Genomic DNA, 20,427 nt, shown 5'->3' on the forward strand with positions numbered 1-20,427 from the left:
TAGCATTCCCATGTTGCACGCTACGTGTGCAGTCTGCTGGTTGCTCTGGTTTAATCTGGACCCCACTCACCTGTCTGCTGCTCCACGCTGCACACCAGATGTGACATCTGCAGCAGAAACTCCCAGAATATATACACATTAACTGGAGGTGACTGATGATGACATCTTTCTGGTTAGTTTGTTGGTTTCCCAGTGCATCCTGGGATATCTCATACCTGCAATACCTACAAAACAAAGTTAAGCTAAAGCTGAATAAAAACTTTGAAGCACCAAGAAAGCGGCATGGGGTATATTTTCGAAGCGATGCACAGCAAACACAACAGAACAGGACTGTACAGTAACCATTTTATTAAGTGACAGGTGCTTTGATTGGGATTTAGAGTGCTTTAAAAAGCTTGTCTAATGCCACCTTTTGAAGCAAGTGTAAACAAGCCCTAAGGGTTATGTAGCCCTGTGCTAGTAGTGCGCTGGAGGTCCGGATCTCCAGCACTCCAGCATGCCTTCTGCACAGTGCCTCAGTCAGGAGCACTCACACCATCACAGTAGGGCAAGAAGCCAATTGTACTTCAGTGGTATCAAGGAACATGCTGATAGCAGGCGACATCAGAGTGACCGAGAGAAGAGCTTTTCAGGCTTTTACTTCCCCTTCACTGTCCAGTCACAGGATAGAGCAAGGACAACACAAATCATTTGGCAGACAAAACTGTTCCTTTATATGTATTTCATCTTTGTACTTAGTTGTTAGCCTGGAGTTCAGTTTCAGCTACAACCAACATTTTTTTTTTTTTTATGTTTTAGATAGAGCAGGCGGAATTAAAATGCCACACCAATAGTAATACAATTCAGAAGGACACTTTATTAAAGAATTTATAAAAATGGCCCAATGGGGGTTTCATGGGGTTCACACACTCAACCTTCATCAGGTCTTAAATATAATGTGTCATATTATAGTTATGCCCTGATGAAGGAATACATTACCCCTGAAATACGTTAGCTTATTTGTATTGATCATGTAATAAAATATCCTTCTGGACTCTGTTACCATTGGTATAATGCCCTTGCTATGTTTTACAAATCTGAATCTTTCTTGAGACCCGCTTTTATGTTTGGGGTTGCTTTTTTTTTTTTCAGGGGAGCCGCCTCACTGAACCCATTCAGCTTAATAAATCAGTCACTCACAATTTTGGACATTAATTATTAATTAATTATATTTTTCTATGTGTCCACCTAGGAGATATTTCCCTCCATGTTATGTCCTAACAGTAAGTGAAGGTAAATTTCCCTGGTAGGGACACAGAAAGCAAATGTATGACACACAGGCATATGGTTGCACATAACACCTTGACAATGAAGTATCACCCCCATTGGGATTATACTAACCTCACATACAGTGACCAGAATATTTTCATCATCTCACTTTATTTACAAAGTTACACCGTCAAGTAGCAGCAAATTTCAGCATCAATAAAACGGCCTGCAAAGAAAACCGACATAATCTCTTCCAATCAGAAAAGAGTCTGAAAACGTTGTTGGTGTTGTGTAAGTATATATAGAGATAATTTATTTCATTAGAAAACTTTGAGTTGTACTAGACAGAATTAATACAATCACAGGGTATAGTCAGAATTGGTTCCCACTCTTAAGTTTTTGTCTTCAGTTTTGGGAATTGTCTCTGTTTGTGTTCCAGTATTTTTCATGCAGCCAGATGGGGGAGTACTTTTATATGGGGCTGTATCCTCTTGTCATATGACTCTGGGCAGCTTCAAGCTCCATGGTGCACCAGGTCTTCCTCTCCAGGATATTCAGGATATAAGGATATTGGAAAATATAGGGATTATAACCGCACAGGATAATAGTCTGGGTATAGCCGCTGTATTACAAATTTAGTTAAATGCGAAATGTTAGACAAGAAAGTACTTTAACCACTTGCCGACTGCCTAACGACTATTTACGTCGGCAGTCAGCCCCTCACAGGCAAAGCGACGTAGTATTATGTCGCTAGCCTGCGAGTCTCTAGGGAGCGAGCGCGCACCGCCGGAGGCACGCTCCCGCTCCCTCACGGACCCCCCCGCGCGTGTGCCCGGCGGACCCGATGTCCGCCGAGCACTCGCGATTGTCCGTTACAGCGGGAGAAAGGCAAGCGGCTAATGTAAACAAGCCGCCTGTTATTCTCCCCTGTGTAAGAATGGAGATCATACGGTTCTGCTATGTAGGACCGTTGATCTCTGTTCTTACACTAGTAGCCACATCCAATCACAGTTAGAAGCACGCCCCTAGGGACACACTTAACCCCTCCTTCTCAAATAAAGTTAACTCCTTCCCTGCCAGTGTCATTTTTACAGTAACAGTGCATATGTATAGCACTGATTACTGTAGTAATGTCACTGGTAACCCCAAAAGTGTCAAAAATGTCAGTCAAGGGTCCGATCTGTCCGCCGCAATGTCGCAGTCCTGCAAAAAAAATTGCAGATCGCCGCCATTACTCGTTAAAAAAATAAACAACAAAAATGACAAAAATCTTTCCCTTAGTTAGTAAACGCAATAACTTTTGCGAAAACCAATCAAAATACGCTTTTTTTTACCAAACATATGTAGCATAAAACCAATTGGCCGAAAATGTTAAGAAATTTTGATTTTTACATTTTTTTGGGGAATTTCATATTAAAAAATGTGAAAAATATTGTTATTTTTGCAAAATTGACGCTCTTTTTTTGTTTATAGCGCATGATCAAAAAATCGTACAGGTGATCAAATACCACCAAAAGAAAGCTCTGTTTGTGGGAAAAAAAGGACGTCAAATTTGTTTAGGTACAGCATCGCACGACCGCGCAATTGTCCGTTAAAGTCACGCAGTGCCGAATCGCAAAATAGGCCCTGGTCAGGAAGGGGGTAAAATCTTCCGGGGCTTAAGTGGTTAATTATCTGCAAATTCAAATCCTGACATTGAGGTTTATAATCCTGAAGGACAGGAAAGTGTATGTGCTGCCTAAAATTGCCTGGTGAACTGTCATACTTCTCTTGGTAATTTCCTTTGCCCCAAATTGGTTTTGTAAAGGTGGAAGGAAACCAGGAAAAAATGTTCATATTTTATACTTTTTTTTTGTTTTAAAGTGAACCCATCATGTAGGCTAAATAGACAAACCAAAAATACTCTTGGGTATTTTTATCGTCAGGCCTATTGGTATACCATCTTGGAACTTTGCCATGTCCACCACTACTTTCCATCACTCCAAGGCAGCTGCCTCTTTATTGGCTGGTGAAGTGATCAATAAATTGTGAACTGTAGCAAGGGGGGGGGGGGGGGTGGTCACGCTTCAGATCAGAGCTGAAGATGAGGGTAAAGTAGAGGGCACATTTGGAATAGTAAGGGCCACTTGGCTAAACTCTGGGATAAAAAAAGAAATACCTTTTCAATGGACCCCACCACCTGCACTGCAAGGGTTACGGTTACATTCTTGATAAGTCTAGGGGGTAGAGGAAAAGGTTGTATTACCTTATTCCTCACTCCTGAGGCTGTAGGGTTGTGGATGGGCCCTTGCTGTCCTCATGTACAATGCAGGGGCTATTGGTCTTGCATTCTACCAGCCACAACCACCAGCTAAAGAGCTTTAGTGAAGAGGCTTCGGGAGACCAGTCACACAGGTAGAGGGAGGAATATAGTATTATTACTCTGCATATAGACCTAAAGAGCATTTTCTGTTTGGAGTGGGGCTTAAAAATGTTTCCAAAGCCGAAAAGTTTTTTTTTTTATTCATGTTGGATTATTAGAGAAGGGTTAGATTTTTATTGCTGTCTATGCATCCACTGAGGAGATTCACTATATATTTATACTGGTTTTTATTGTGTTTATATTGTCAATGAGACTAATACTGATAAAAAGTCTAAGGCTACGTTCACATGTAGGCGTTTTTGGGCGTTTTGGGGGCGTTTTTCTGCTCTGGGATCAGCTCTCAAAACGCCCAACAAGACAATGGCCCCTGTTCACATCTGAGCGTTTTGACGCTGTGAGCAAAGCGCCCAACGCTCAAAAAAGTACATGAGCTTCTTTTTGGGCAGATTACAGGCGTTTTCCATTGGTCTCTATTCAATCTAAAAACGCCTGTAAAACGCCTGCAAAAACGCCCATAAAAACGCCTGAAAAAACGCCCATAAAACGCCTGTAATAGCAACGCCAAGATGTGAACGTAGCCTAAAATGCTGAGTTGACACCAGATCAGGAGTAGGAGGGAAATTCCAATGTCCTGTTCTGGTGACAACTGTCTAAGAAGGAATTTTCGTAGAGACTGAAGCGAAGGAAAACCCTAAAGAAAGAGGTATGAACAAAAAAAAATAACCTCCATTTAGAAAACAAAGGGTAGGCTTCAGATACTCTTTACTGTTGAAGGTACTTGAAGGCACCTTGTGGAATATTGTTAGTCTGTCATCTTTAGTGTACAGGACAGGTTCACTTTGAATTGTATGTACAAGTCATCTCTTATAAATTATTTACAAAGAAATCAGAGCATGTGAACCAAGATGTGAATATGTTTCATTAGAAATCCAGTAAGGCATCTTTCTACGGTCTGGTGATGATCTGTGCATGATTGAAGGTTTACTATCACAGAAGCAAGCTTACATTTTTCAGCAAGGGATTTCACAATGCAAAATATCTGTGAGTGAAGCCCCAGACGGAAGCTGTCATTCTTTGACTCTCAGGCTGTTTATTACAAGTTGATCTTATCTGGCTTCATTGTGAAACACTTCTCCAGATCCAAAGCATAGAGGTAAGAAAACAAAAGGCTTCAACTACATTTCTTACCCTCTCTTAGAATCATTGCTTTAAGTGGCTCAAAAGAGGTGCCGGTACTCTATTATAGCCTATGCATTTTGTTGCCCCCCCCCCACCCCACATCAGGGTCCCCACAGAGCACCCCCCCCCCCTGGCCTGGGCTGGGACTCTGGAGCAGGGGGACTCACTGGTGGTGACTGGTCTGGCTCTGGAGTGGGAAATATTCTTGGGGGGGCAATTGAGGGCGCAGATGTCCAAAATGAGTGTACCAGTACGCTAAGGTGCATGGAGAGGTGGCGGTATGCTCAAGAGCCATATTTGGAAGTGGCGGTACTGAGTACCAGTGCATACCGGCCCACTTAAAGCACTGCTTAGAATTTAAAAAAAAAACAGTCTAGTGCAGTGATGGAGAACCTTGGCACCCCAGATGTTTTGGAACTACATTTCCCATGATGCTCATGCAATCTGCATTGTAGTCGAGCATCATGGGAAAAGTAGTTCCAAAACATCTGGGGTGCCAAGGTTCGCCATCACTGGTCTAGTGCTACCTTTCTCAATTTTTTATTACCCCAGAGGAACCCTTTTCAGCCCTCTAGGAACCGCTGCTAACACCATTCATTGGGGGTCAGTGGAAACAAGCCCCTTACATTGGTGGTCAGGGAGAAGAATGTCTCTTTCACAGTGGTGGTCAGAATGCCCCCATTACAGACAGCTAAAAAGGTCATTGTTGCCATGCTGCGTGCTGACTCCTCCAAGAGGCATTAGCCATGGAACTATGCAAGAACCATCAAATGGGAGGCGAAATAGCCACTGATCAAAGAATCTATAGTAACATCTAGAGAAACCCTAGAGATGCACAGAATCCTGGTTGAGAATGGCTGATCTAGTGGAACCTCAAAAGTGTTTATTTTTTACTAAAAGTGGTAAATTTTGATATTAAAGCACACTGATATTATTGTAAAATGATTAATTTTGCAATTGGCGAAATTTCGTTTAAACAAAATTCTTGGTTACCCTCACTATACTGCTTAGGTAAAATGTGCTTGGAAAACAACCAATCTATTTTTTTTTTCATTATTTACATGATTTTGGAATATCTGATGGAGAGGTTAAATTTAAATCGGTGTTCTTTGTTTTTTTTTTTTCTTTCCTTTTTTTGGTCTGGTTGATTGCAATTTCACAATGTCGCTTTTTACTTTAATATTTCTTTTGCTTGTCCATCTTTCTCTCTTATTAAAAAAATAAATAAAAACATGCAATAGTAAGGCTAACAAGGGGTCCTTTTTTTTAACAAGGACTGGCCCAAGATAGCAGAAAGGAGGTTCTTTAACCCTTGGGAACCATTTAAAGCTCACTCCAGCCTTAAAAAAAAATTTAAAAAACCCATCAATTATCTCCATTGTCCCAACTGATTTATTTGCATTTTGCCAAAATGGCGAAATTCCATTAAAAGCACAAAAAATTCAGAGATAAATTATCTGCCCTCTCCTTGGCAGAAATTAAGTATAAAATCAACTCAGTCATGCTATATAAAAAGATTTAAGCTAAATGGACTGGCAAAATAGATACTTGTCTACCTGGCAACCCTGGAGCTCCCAGCTTCTTCCCATAGGATTTGACCAATATCTCTTGGCTCTTTAGGAGGGAGTATGTTCATTGGACCTTATCTATTTTTATTCCTTTCCCCACAGGACTTTCAGTCCCCATTTCCTATTTACTCTATGCGTTTAGGCGCATCTATCTTTCTTCTTAACCCCCCCCCCCCCTCCCTGATCCTATCCACTGAGTAACCTTGGTCTTCTCCCCAAACCATTTTCAATAAGCTGAGAAAAGGTCCATAGGTAGTAAATATTCCAGGACCATAATACTACAAGTAAGGTGCCTTCTCTGGAATGAGCTTGTGACCACAGGAATTGGAGAGTCAAAGTACAATTGAAGACTTCACATCCAGAAAGATATTGAGCTTCACTTTTAAGAAATGTCAAATATCATATTTTCTCTACAGGAGTCAACGCTTTTAAATGCATATTTGAGACTCTTATTAGTGGCTCTTTCACATAAAGTAATTTTTGTATATTTAGAGGTACTGGAATAATGGAGTTCAGGAAAAATGTAATTGCAGTGTATTTCGTGTCCCTTCATCCTGCATTTTTCTAGAGAGTATCAAATTTGGCAATGTACTACGACCAGAAAGCTAGTTTTTACCAGCTGGTGGTCAGTTTGCCCTATATTGCAAACAACACCAGGAAGGGAGGTAAAATATTGTTGGTTGTTGAGGTTGTGGGAAGTGGGAACACCACTATAGGGTGGATGTATAAATGTGTCTTTACCGACCCACAGCTTCCAAATACAATTCAAATGTGTACCTGGAAATGGTAGATGTTTGAACCCGATGGTCAGTTATATTGCATTAAAGTCAGCACTGGCATTTTGATACATGAGAGCCAATGTTCCCATCATACAGAATGATGTTTTTTTCTTAGCAGGTCACTGCTTCTAGGTCCACTATATGAGCAGGGTGGAAACTATGATCTCTTTAGCCTTGGCAGCCAGTCATGGCCTCTGCTTACTCACAAACTGCACCCTGGGTCATAACTCAGACCTGGAAGCAATAATTAGTTGGGAAGCTGAAGTAGGATTAATCTCTTGGAGGTAGCTGTTGATGTATCTAGACTCTGGATCCACTTTAAAACCTACGCTAGCCAATTATGCTTCACATCTGAAGTAATTGGGCATGAAGAACCTTTATTGGGTAATTGGGCATGAAGAAAACTTTAAAATGCAAGCTTGTCTGCAAGGTTAATCCATCATTAAAGACTGGTCTACCCAAGACTGATTTTGTTAGATTTGGATGGACAAAGGTGGTTTGAAGCAACTGCCGCCATCTTAAATGTATGACTCTGCTGACCAAACCTCCTTGTGGGATATTGACTCTCCACCTGCCATTTGCTTCTCCTATATGTTTGTAGCACTACATTACTGCAACACCATCAGGAAACCATCCTAATGGTTGTTTTATAATAGCTGCAGCAATTGCATCAAAATGGGCATTCAAGGGGTGGAATATAATCACTGGGGCCCCTGAGAACAAGACTCACCTTGCCCACACAAAACTGATATATCAATTGTAGTTCGAGCTGAACTTTAAATACATATAAGCACTTGAAGTGATACCTTGTCAATAAAAAACACATTAAAGAACAGGCAGAACAGGTAGAAATTTGGCACCACCGAATAGTTACAAGCTCATCTGTTGATATTTACAATTCTTATCACTTAAAGTGGACTTGTCGCCTAGGCAGCCATTTTTTTTATTAATTTTATCATTTGGCATGGAGCTTGTCAGTTCTCTGGGAGCTGCTTACATTGTTGAAATATAAAAATATTGTTAATAGAAATGAATAAAATTGCAGTTTATACTCTGTGTCTAAAGATGGATAGATCAAACTCAACACATTTTTTCCACTAACTGTGGTGATTAAATTAGGCCCAGAGTAAATGAGACCTCACAAGCTCATAAAGTGGCACTATGGACATTTTTTCTCTGTCTATTTTGCAATCTATTCAGAACATCACATTTTTACTTACAAGTAGATTAAAATGATGGAATTCTTTCCCCGGAATTCTAAAGGGTAAGATGGGTTCCTAATACACGAAAAAACTGATTCAAATTTGTTGCAGTTAGGAAAATGACAGCTGCCGGCTTAAAAGACAGGTCCACTTTAACTTTACAACACTGCTTTCAAAATATGGTGGTGAAAATACTCATAATCATATACAGTTACAGACAGCATTATGCCACACTGTAGGAGTTGGTGGTATCTATGCACTTCTCTGTAAAGTTAACTTTTTTAGTTGGAAAGCCATTGAGGTCCTCCTGGATGGTGAGGTCATGGTCGGGACTGTCGTGCGAACAGTCTTTCATGACACTGTAGTAGACAGGGACATTGTATTTGGCGGCCTTTTCTGTCCTTTTCGGGTCACATTTGCAGAGGTTCTTGAAGGCTGCTCTAAACTTCTGAGACATGAGGTTGTAAATGATGGGGTTAATGGCGCTGTTTAGGTAGATGCACATTCGGCAGAAGAGCAAAAACCAGACGTTGAGATAGGGCGGATCCATGAAGGAGTTCACCACCACCAAGGTACGGTAGGGCATCCAGAGGAGAGCAAACAAGATGACCACAACTGCCAGCATCTTGGTGACCTGCCAGACAGATAAACAGGCAAGCTTAGTAAAAAGGCATCATTAACAATAATGACTCCACTAAAAATATTTAAATTATTGAACATACAAGCTTTGAGAGTATTCCCCATTCCAAGTGTTTTAATAAAAGACCACGCGGCCCGCTTCTTTCTTTTCATCGTATTAAAATGATTACCATTGTCAATCCTCTGGGAGAAATATCTAAAGACCTGCTTAGATAACGGCTCAGCAGACTTATAACCCATTGTAATTAATTCAGACAGTTTCAGGCTACAAAAAGACAGGCATATGGGGAGTTCACACTTCCCATCAATAGTCTTTAAAACAGGAAACTAATTTATAGATTTTGAGTTATTATAGCAGGATTATCTTAAAGAGACTCTATTCTTGGGTTAAAGTCTTTGTTTTTTCTTTTAAAAGCAAGACCTGTAAAACAAGGGTGTTTATGTCCACCTGTCCCACCAACTATTCTGTTCCAGAGGTATGGCATCATGACGAACCTTCCCATTCTGCTTCCAGGAATGCTGGATGCTGGGATGCACTGTGGTTCCTTCCACTGGCTCATTCATTACTACCATGTCCTAGAGGCCAATGGGATGAACCAGAATGTGCAGCAGGGCATAGGCATTCAATGCACCCAGAAGTGTGTCACATGTAACAGAGAGGGGAAATCAGAGATATGAGTGGTGGGAAAGGCAAGTATAAACATTCTTCTTTTGCTGGTCTTGCTTTTTAAAAAAAAGTCACTTTAGTTATGTTGATAAGACTTTCACTTGTGCATATAAAAAGCAGTAAGCAGAGCCTGCCAATGTAATGAGCAAACAAGACTTTCTATGTGTGTGTGTGTGTGTGTGTATATATAGGCCTGGCTCGCAGTCTCCACTCTAATTCATTCCAATCCGGGTGAGGTCAGGACCCTGTGCAGGCCAGTCAACTTCCTCCACCTCAAACTCGCTCATCCGTGTCTTTATGGACCTTTTCTTGTGCACTGGTGTGCAGTCATGTTGGAACAGGAAGGGGTCATCCCCAAACTGTTCCCACAAAGTTAAGAGCATGAAATTGTCCAAAATATCTCATTATGCTGATGCCTTAAGAGTTCCCTTCACTAGAACTAAGGGGCCAAGCCCAACTCCTGAAAAAGAACCTCACAGCATAATCCCCCCTCCATCAAATGATTTGGACCAGTGCACAAAGCAAGGTCCATAAAGACATGGATGAGAGAGTTTGGGGTGGAGGAACTTGACTGGCCTGCACAGTCCTGACCTCAACCTGATAGAACACCTTTGGGATAAATTTAGAGCGAAGACTGCGAGCCAGGCCTTCTCGTCCCCATAAGTGCAAAAAATATGTATAATCAGCGCAATTATTAAAATATAAAGTGACACAGTGCTTATACCCAATTAAAAGTAGGGTAACAAGGTGCAAATTATAGCAATCAACTGTGCAATAATATACAGCAGCTATATTAAACTTTCTCACTAACGGAAGTAAGATGGATCAATAATAAATAAATATATACAGCGCTATATAAAACCATAAGATGCTATATAAACAATAAAGTGACAATGTGCTTGATAAGATTTGCAAAATGTATCTAATAAAAGTGCATAATAAAGTGTCCATCAAGTGCATTCCAAAAGAAGTGTGCATAAGTGGCTAGATGGTGGTGGTGTTATAAGCACTTTGTAATATTGAGACACCTATCAAGCACTTTATCTTTATTCTCACGGTTTGGTGGATTCATGGATTGGACTGTTTATGCACAATTCTTTTGGAATGCACTTGATAGACACTTTATTATGCACTTTTATTAGATAAATTTTGCATATCTTATCAAGGACATTGTCCCTTTATTGTTTATATAGCACCTTATTATTTTATATAGCGCTGTATATATTTATTTATTATCGTCCCCATAAGTGCCTGACCTCACAAATGTGCTTTTGCAAGAATGGTCAAACATTCCCATAGACACTCCTAAACCTTGTGGACAGCCTTCCCAGAAGAGTTGAAGCTGTTATAGCTGCAAAGGGTGGGCCAACTCAATACTGACCCTACGCATTAGGATTGGGATGCCATTAAAGTTCATGTGTGTGTGTAAAGGCAGGTGTCTCAATACTTTTGACAATATAGTGTATTTGAAATCAAATCTTTATTATTTTTAATGATAACATAGTGTAGGCGGACTTCTGCCAGTCATAGGCTGTGTCACGCCCCTTCAGCCTGTCTCTTAGAATAAGAGGGAATAAGAGGGAGGTAAAGCCACCATTAATCTACAATGTGTTAGTGGGCATGGAGAAGGAGGGAGGGAGTAGGCTGTCATATACCACTGTCTATACGCCCACATGTATGATTGTATAGTCACATAGACTGCTCAGATGTGATAGGGAGGAAATGCTCAGCATAGAAACTCAGTAAAAACTGAGCATGTGCAGAGAGCCACCACAGCTGAACAATCCCTAGCTGAATTGGGGACATAGAAAGAATGTGGAGACAGAAAGCAGCAGGATCAACCAGGTTTTTTTGCAGAATACAGAAAACGAATCTCATAGTGACTGAGTGAGTATGAATGGCATGTAATACACCAAGCATTGAGAGTATATTTATGATGTAGGCTTAGTGACACTTTAACTTTTTTTTTAGGATAATACCACACTGTCCTAATTTATCAGTGAAAAGGCCATGTGTGCCAGCAGAGGAATGCATATTGGCTGATGCAAGATGCAATTGCCAAGTAATCTGACGTGCGTATCCTTTGTTGAGTTATTGCATATTAATCGGTGCACTTATCATGCGGTACACAGTGTAAGTACCTGAATCTGTCTACAGCCTCCTTTATAGCAGCAGACTGAGAGAAAGAGTGGCAGCACCAGGAGCCAATTAGGTTCTGCTGCCATGCACATATGGTAACAGGGAACATGCCAACAGGAGGTGAGGACAGAATAGTGACACTATCAGTGTGCTTCTGCTCCTTTGTTGCCCAATCAGCAGGCTGGAGGTGTGTTACAGACCAAAATGTGCCACTGCTACTGCAATGGAGTGCTAGGCTATAAGGTCTGGCTGGAAATTTGGATTGAAGGACTGGCTGTACAGAATTAAAAATCCATTGACAGGTAAAATAGTTCCCATATTTGTATTTGAACAGTGCTTTTAGCATCTTGCTTCCAAGTTTGAAGCCATTGAATCATTTTATTTTGTTTTGGGAGGAACAAGAAAGGTTCAGAGTATCTGCTGTGTGCCTATTGGGGAGATCCTCCCTTGTCATTAAGACCGCAAGTGATGGGAAATCTCTCTAATGCTGGCCATACACTATGCGAAAAATCCTTCAAACTCATTTTCGAAAAACGAACACTCGGCCGTGAGAGCAGACGATCGTGCCATCATGTAATTTAGATTGATAAATCGTTCATTGGACATAAATGAATCTGTTTTTCGTTCATTTTGTCACATATGCCTAGTGCAAACAGTTCGGGCGAGAAACACATTAACCTTTCAATTTATCGTTCGTTCACCAGAATTTTCCAAACTGTTCCTTCGATTTTTCAGCTCTGAAAAGTTATAACCGATTTTCTACTTGTGCCCGTTAACTGGACGAAAAACGAACGAACGGACCAAATGACAGATGTTCGAACAATTTTTTGGCTAGTGTATGGCCAGCATAACACAGGAAGAAGGACAAAAACATATTATGAGGAAGGGGTTAAACTTCTGACAAAGTATAGATTGCTGCCTGTGCTTTCCTGTCCCAGTGACAACCACTCTTCCCATTTCATGCCCTGTGTCACCAAGACAGGAAATGAGCAAAAAATCACTTCAATAGGGACACACACAGAAATAAAGTCCTGAGTGACTTTGTAACTATTTTCATTCACTAGTGGCAAGTCCTATTGTAATAATGTTACTACTATGAAAAATAAAAATCAGACTATTTAAAATTATGATAATTATAAAGCACTAAAAACATTTACCAGAGAGACCCACAGAGAGAGAGAGAGAGAAACCCACAGAGAGAGAGAGAGAGAGAGACCCAGAGAGAGAAAGAGACCCAGAGAGAGAGACCCAGAGAGAGAGACCCAGAGAGAGACCCACAGAGAGAAAGAGACCCAGAGAGAGAGAGAGAGAGAGAGATTCAGAGAGCGAGAGAGAGAGAGACCCACAGAGAAAGAGAGAGAGACCCAGAGAGAGAGAGAGAGGCCCAGAGAGAGAGAGAGAGAGAGATTCAGAGAGAGAGAGATTCAAAAAGAGAGAGAGACCCACCGAGAGAGAGAGATCCAGAGAGAGAAGTAGACCCACCGAGAGAGAGAGAGAGAGACCCAGAGAGAGAGACCCAGAGAGAGAGACCCAGAGAGAGAGAGCGAGAGAGATTCAGAGAGAGAGAGAGAGAGAGAGAGACCCAGAGAGAGAGCGAGAGACCCAAAGAGAGAGAGAGAGACCAACAGAGAGAGAGAGACCCAGAGAGAGAGCGAGAGACCCAAAGAGAGAGAGAGAGACCAACAGAGAGAGAGACCCACAGAGAGAGAGCGAGAGAGATTCAGAGAGAGTGAGAGAGACCAACAGAGAGAGAGACCCAAAGAGAGAGAGAGAGAGACCCAGAGAGAGAGAGAGCGAGAGACCCAAAGAGAGAGAGAGACCCAGAGAGAGAGATAGACCAACAGAGAGACCCAGAGAGAGAGAGCGAGAGACCCAAAGAGAGAGAAACCCAGAGAGAGAGAGAGAGAGAGAGACCAACAGAGAGAGAGAGAGACCAACAGAGATAGACCCAGAGAGAGAGCGAGAGACCCAAAGAGAGAGAGAGAGACCAACAGAGATAGACCCAGAGAGAGAGCGAGAGACCCAAAGAGAGAGAGAGAGAGAGAGAGACCAACAGAGATAGACCCAGAGAGAGAGCGAGAGACCCAAAGAGAGTGAGAGAGACCAACAGAGAGAGAGACCCAGAGAGAGAGCGAGAGACCCAAAGAGAGAGAGAGAGACCAACAGAGAAAGAGACCCACAGAGAGAGAGCGAGAGAGATTCAGAGAGAGTGAGAGAGACCAACAGAGAGAGAGACCCAAAGAGAGAGAGAGAGACCCAGAGAGAGAGAGAGAGGCCCAAAGAGAGAGAGAGACCAACAGAGAGAGAGAGAGATAGAGAGAGAGAGAAACATACACAAATAAAACACAAGATGAAGGCTGCAGTTCCTGGCAGTGTTGGGGGGAATTGCCTCAATGTTTTTGAACATATATAACATTTTGTTTCTCTTTTAAATTGACATTTCTATGATGTCTGTTCTGCTCATTTTAAATGACATAAAACATTCCATACAACTTATATGGCTGGTAGACGAGCTATTCGAATTTCTTTGCAAAATCCAGCAATCCTTATCTTTGGTAATTTCACAAGTTTAATATTGTGCTGTGTTAAAATTATTTTCTTGTGTAGTATCTCTTCACTTTGAACATGAGCTTTGAGGACTCAGAAATAATTAGCTGGTACGTGATTTAAATACAGCAGTGCTTCTGTACTGGAACATCAAAAAATGAAGTTAATCAATGAACATTTACTTGTAGCACCCTACATGGTAGGTGCTAGGCAAAGTATAGTGGACCTTGGCTGCCTAATAGCAGGGCCATGATTTTCAGCTGGGCTGTCATGTCTCCCAGGTGTTGCTATTGAGACTGGGGAGTCTCCCCACTGGCTCCATGAGAAGGGTTCTCATTGGGCAGTGGAGGAAACCCAATCAGTGGCACATCCAGGCCTGTATCTACCCCAGAAAGGCAGATTCTGCCACACAGGATTCTGGGAGTGGGTATAAGTTTGAGGGGAACGCATGACACAGCGTCTTTGGCGGGAAGCAAAGTCCCAGGAGGGAGAGTATGGCTGTCTCTCCTCCTGTCAGAAGGATCAGGTGTCTTGGGCGGCTTGCCTGAAGATACAGAGAGCTGAGCTGAGCTGCAGAGAGGACCTGGTGTGCCGAGGACCAGCTGAGTTGAGAGGGGTCCAGTTTCAGGAAAGCATTCCAAGTTTGTGAGTACTGTGACTGCCCCTGGGGTCTGCCTACCTGAGAGGGGACCGCTCTGGTGGAGGTCCAAGGGATCCAGGAGCTGGCTAGCGATAAAGGGGGTGCCTAGTGAGAGGACCCTGAAGTGTCAGAGGGGGTGCCTAGTGAGAGGACCCTGAAGTGTCATAGGGGGTGCCTAGTGAGAGGACCCTGAAAGTGAAAAGGGGGCATCAGCGGTTAGGCCCTGAAGAGTGCAGTGTACAGTGTTGAGAGTTGCAGCAGCACAAGCAGTTACAAGGAGCTACCTCAGTCAGTGAAGGGCTGGAGGGAGCTGTTCACAGGACTTTTGAGCTAAACAGAGTGTCAAGAGTCAAGCCTTACTACATTCCAGGATCTTTTGAGTTAACCAGTGGTGTTACAAGTCAAGTTCTAGCACAGCGCAGTGATAAAGCATTTTTTCAAGTGTCAGTAAGCGTTGGTCGGCATCCAGTTGGCGTCAAGACAGCGCTAACAGGCATTTTTCTACAGAGTGTCCCAGTTTTACCTAGTTGAGCCAGAGGAGTATCCCACTCATTCCCTTCTCCCATCTCCAATATAAAATAAACAAAACCAACCAAAGATGCCGGATTGGTAATTGTCTCAACTCTCACACTTGGGTACTCAGCTTAAATGGGCTGAAGGTGTCACCGGTAACAATGGCAGACCCATCTCAGGCTCAATGACTTGAAAACCTTCTACATACTATAGGAGTATAGAACCCCAGTGTCTCCTTCCTTTGAGCCAGGAATATATATATATTTATATATACACACACACTATATTACCAAAAGTATTGGGACGCCTACCTTTACAAGCACATAAACTTAAATGGTATCCCAGTCTTAGTCCATAGGGTTCAATATAGACTTGGCCCACCCTTTGCAGCTATAACAGCTTCAACTCTTCTGGAAAGGCTATTCACAAGGTTTGGGAGTGTTTAAATGGGAATGTTTGAAGATTCCTTCAAAAGGCACTGATATAGGATGAGAAGATCTGGCTCGCAGTCTCCGCTCTAATTCATCCCAAAGGTGTTCTTTCAGGTTGAAGTCAGGGTTCTGTGCTGGCCAGTCAAGTTCCTCCACAACCAAACGCGCTCATTCATGTCTTTATGGACCTTTCTTTGTGCACTGGTGCACAGTCTTGTTGGAACAGGAAGGGGCCATCCCCAAACTGTTCCCACGAAGTTGGGAGCATGAAATTGTCCAAAATGACTTGGTATGCTGATGCCTTAAGAGTTTCCTTCACTGGAACGAAGGGGCCAAGCCCAACCCCTGAAAAACAACCCCACACCATAATCCCCCCTCCACCAAATGATTTGGACCAGTGCAAAAAGCAAGGTCCATAAAGATATGGATGAGCGAGTTTGGGTTGGAGGAACTTGACTGCCTGCACAGAGTCCTGATCACAACCCGATACAACACCTTTGGGATGAATTAGAGCGGAGACTTCGAGCCAGGCCTTCTCGCCCACATCACTGCCTGACCTCGAAAAAGCTCTTCTGGAAGAATGGTCAAACATTCCCATAGACACACTCCTAAACCTTGTGGACAGCCTTCCCAGAAGAGTTGAAGCTGTTATAGCTGCAAAGGGTGGGCCAACTCAATACCGCACCCTACAGACTCTGACTGGGATGCCATTAAAGTTCATGTATGTGTAAAGGTAGGCATCCCAATACTTTTGACAATATAGTGTATATGAGAAAGAGAGCAAGGGGAGAGAGAGCAAGAGAGGCAACACATTTTGAAAAGTAGTCAGGTTAATTTCTCTATCGTAAGGTACCTATTATTTTTGAACTGCCTGCTCGCAGCTAAAATCACACCTGATTGGTCTCTAGGGCTGCAATACACATTTTAAGGTCTATTGATGATACTGGCAGTGCATAAAATTGAATGATTATAACCCCTTTTCATTGCCAGGGCTTTAAAAGGGCTGTGACACCTAGAGCAGAAAGGCTGGGCTCCAGAACCTTGCTGCATTGTGATTGGCTGCACAGTGCTGACATCATTGGTGACAGATCGTTCTGGTTCTGGGAGCACTGACGGACAAAGAAAAAGACAGCAACACATAAATGTGTCAGCTGGGTGTCAAGGCCCACTTTCCCTACCACCACATATATCCTTACGCTGTTGTAAAGAGGTTAAAGGGGAGTTCTGGCCACAGAATCGTTTTTTTTTTTTTTTTTAAATATCTCCCAAACAGTGATCCACCGCCCTTCATTCATCAGCTAATCCGGTTTTATACAGTTTAATAACAGTTAGGCAATCATAAAATGTTACTTTATATAATGTTTGCAGAGCGCCGCCATCTTTGTCCGGGTCAGCCGAGGCCGCAGTAGGGAAATGTCTGTCCTGCTTCCTGGTTCGAGAGGGAGGAGGCTGCTGAATGCAGCGCGAGATCTCGCGCATGCCCAGTACTATGCGATCAGCATAGTATGTGTTTTCATGTGTTCTCCGCCTATCATCGCATCATTTCCTGTTTGTAAATAACGCGATGAGAGGAGCGGCTGGCCGCCTACGTCACTGCCCATTACATCCTGGGAGCGACGAGTAAGAGCTCCCAGGACGCATTGCGGGACAGGAAGCGACGGCGCGGGCCGCGGCCGAGGAAGGAGGAAGTGGATGTAAAGGTGAGTATATTATCTTCTGAAGTAAGGTAAGTAAAAAAAAAAAAAAAGCCGGGAATATCCAATTCTTGTACAGGTAACAATAAGGAAGCGGATGCCACAAAATCGAAAGTAACTATTTTGTGGCCGGAACTCCGCTTTAAGTACATACAGTATTTAAAATTCCTGAAAACAAACACAGAAAGATTATGCTAAGAAGAGGGTCTGCTCACAATCAAGGGAGTATTAAAAATTTATTTTTTTGGAAAAAAAACACCCATATCAGGAGACTACAACAAAGTTAACTACTTGCCGACCGCCGCAAGTAAATTTACTGCGGCGGTCAGCCCCGGCCAGGCAGAGTGACGTTAATTAACCTCATTTGCCTGTCACTCCTTTTAGAGCCAATAGCGGGCGAGCGCGCGCCCCCGCTGAGGTGCGCGCCCGCCTCGGCTCGTTCACAGAGGAGTGCAGGCGTGTGACCGGCGGACCCGATGTCTGCCGGTCACAGTACGATCGCCGGTACAGCGGGAGAAAGACAGAGTGGCTTATGTAAACAAGCCGCCTGTCATTCTCCCCTGTGTAAAAATGAAGATCAGACGGTTCTACTATGTAGAACCGTTGATCTTTGTTTTTACACTAGGAGATCTGTCCCTGCACAGTAATAATCACGCCCCTAGGACACACTGCCAGTGTCATTTTTGCAGCAACAGTGCATATATATAGCACTGATTACTGTAGTAATGTCACTGGTACCCCCAAAAGTGTCAAAAATGTCAGTCAAGGGTCCGATCTGTCCGCCTCAATGTCGCAGTACCGCAAAAAAAATCGCAGATCGCCGCCATTACTCGTTAAAAAAAAAAACACCAAAAATGACAAAAATCTTTCCCTTTGTTAGTAAACGCCATAACTTTTGTGCAAACCAATCAAAATACGCTTTTTGCGATTTTCTTTACCAAACATATGTAGCGTAAAACAATTTGGCCGAAAATGTTAAAAAATTTTGATTTTTACATTTGTTTTGGGGGGAATTTCATATAAAAAAAGTGAAAAATATTGTTATTTTTGCAAAAATTACGCTCTTTTTTTGTTTATAGCGCATGATCAAAAAATCGCACAGGTGATCAAATACCACCAAAAGAAAGCTCTGTTTGTGGGAAAAAAAGGACGTCAAATTCGTTTGGGTACAGCGTCGCACGACCGCGCAATTGTCCGTTAAAGTCACGCAGTAAAAAAATCGCAAAAAAACCTCTGGTCAGGAAGGGGGTAAAATCTTCCGGGGCTTAAGTGGTTAAAAGACAAGAATGCAGACATATACCAGCAGGGGCCTCAAAGTGGAGGTAGGAGTCTAAATCTATATAATAATTCTTTCTCATTAAAGTAGATTCATGTATCGTAGCTCCTCATTGTCACCAGGGGAATGTTTCCTCCTTCTCAGTGTCCTGTTGTCACACTTTTATTTCCTATGTACCACCCACAGAACCTCCGACTACACCTCACTTTTTGTCACACACCAATAACCGTGTCCCCCCCATGGTCTGCAGACGGTTTCAGGCAGCCGGTAATCAGCTCGGCTTACCTTTCTGCTGCCACTAATATGTTTTCACGTTGTTTTTCTAAGTGAAGATATAGGAAAAGCTGGCGCTGTAATTTTCTGCTGGGCGCGATGACGGATACAGCTGAAGATGAGTCATTCTCCATTTTATTTAAACAATACATTGTATTCACAGGTATGAGAGTTTCTTTGGATAATGTATGGAAAATAATTACTAATTACTCTGCTACAAAGGAACATCTGGCACAGAGTGCCACAAAAACATTTCTCAAGTTCCATGTGGATTGAACAGTTGGCATATGTCTCTGTTATGTATCTCCCTGAAAATGTAAATCTTTGACTTTACTTTTTTATTGTTTTTTTTTTAATGGTTGTGTTATGGTGGGGAAATTTCCCTTCACTTCCTGTTCCAGCAACACAGCAGGAAGTGAGGTGAAATTACTCCCAAGATAGGGGGCTTCCTCTCTTAGACAGCTGTCACCGGAACAGATGTCCCCACTGTTCTTGTAAAACATTGGACTTACCATTACTTTCTGTCTGGATGACCACGTCACCAAAATATCCTCAGTGGGAACACAGACAGCAATAAAATCCTGGAGAAACACCTAGTTGATGATCGTTTGTCAAAAATGTACCCTGGCTCCTCCTCGCTCTCTTTCTGGGGATGTGGGCAGGAGGGAACGATGTACCACACATGGTGTCACTGTCAGGGGTCAGGCACAGAGACCAGTAGTTATAGCAGTGGTGCAGGACCCACGACAAGCTGGTATACAAGCAGGTCCCCCTGGCTGATGATGCAGCCTCACATGAGGTGCGGAGTCTATGCACTAACTGGTATTCACCAGAGCTCCTGCTGATGGAGATGGGTTTTGCTCCATGTTAGTGCCAGGTCGTGGTCCTCAGGATCGCCCCACTAGAAAGTGAGCAAGTCGGGGTCCAGTAACAGATATAGCTGATAGGGATCAAGCAGATGCATAGCCAGTAAAAAAGCCAAAGGTCAGTAACAAATTGTTGCAGGTTGGGATTAACCACTTCCATACCAGGCCTATTTCGGACACTTTGTGTTTACAAGTTAAAACCAGTATTTTTCCTAGAAAACTACTTAGAACCCCCAAACATTATATATATTTTTTTAGCAAAGACTCTGGAGAATAAAATGGCGGTCATTGCAATATTTTTTGTCACGCGGTATTTGCGCAGCGGTCTTTAAAACGCCATTTTTTTGGGAAAAATTACATATCACTGCATTTAAAAAATACTAAACAGTAAAGTTAGCCCATTT

At 42.6% G+C, this 20,427-nt stretch overlaps 1 protein-coding gene across 1 annotated transcript in view; it reads right to left on the minus strand.

Annotated features, from left to right (window-relative positions):
* Positions 1–8,310: 8,310 nt before the first annotated feature.
* The window catches only part of LOC309566731 (thyrotropin-releasing hormone receptor-like), a 143,732-nt gene continuing 131,615 nt past the window's right edge, over positions 8,311–20,427 (minus strand). Inside the window, exon 3 of the mRNA XM_082272001.1 lies at positions 8,311–8,972. Coding sequence (XP_082128127.1) covers positions 8,562–8,972 — 411 coding nt within the window. The 3' untranslated portion in view covers positions 8,311–8,561. The remainder of the gene's footprint in view (positions 8,973–20,427) is intronic.

The sequence above is a fragment of the Pelophylax lessonae genome (assembly GCF_965119305.1).
Source record: "Pelophylax lessonae genome assembly, chromosome: 11".
In the NCBI taxonomy this organism is placed as follows: Eukaryota; Metazoa; Chordata; class Amphibia; order Anura; family Ranidae; genus Pelophylax; species Pelophylax lessonae.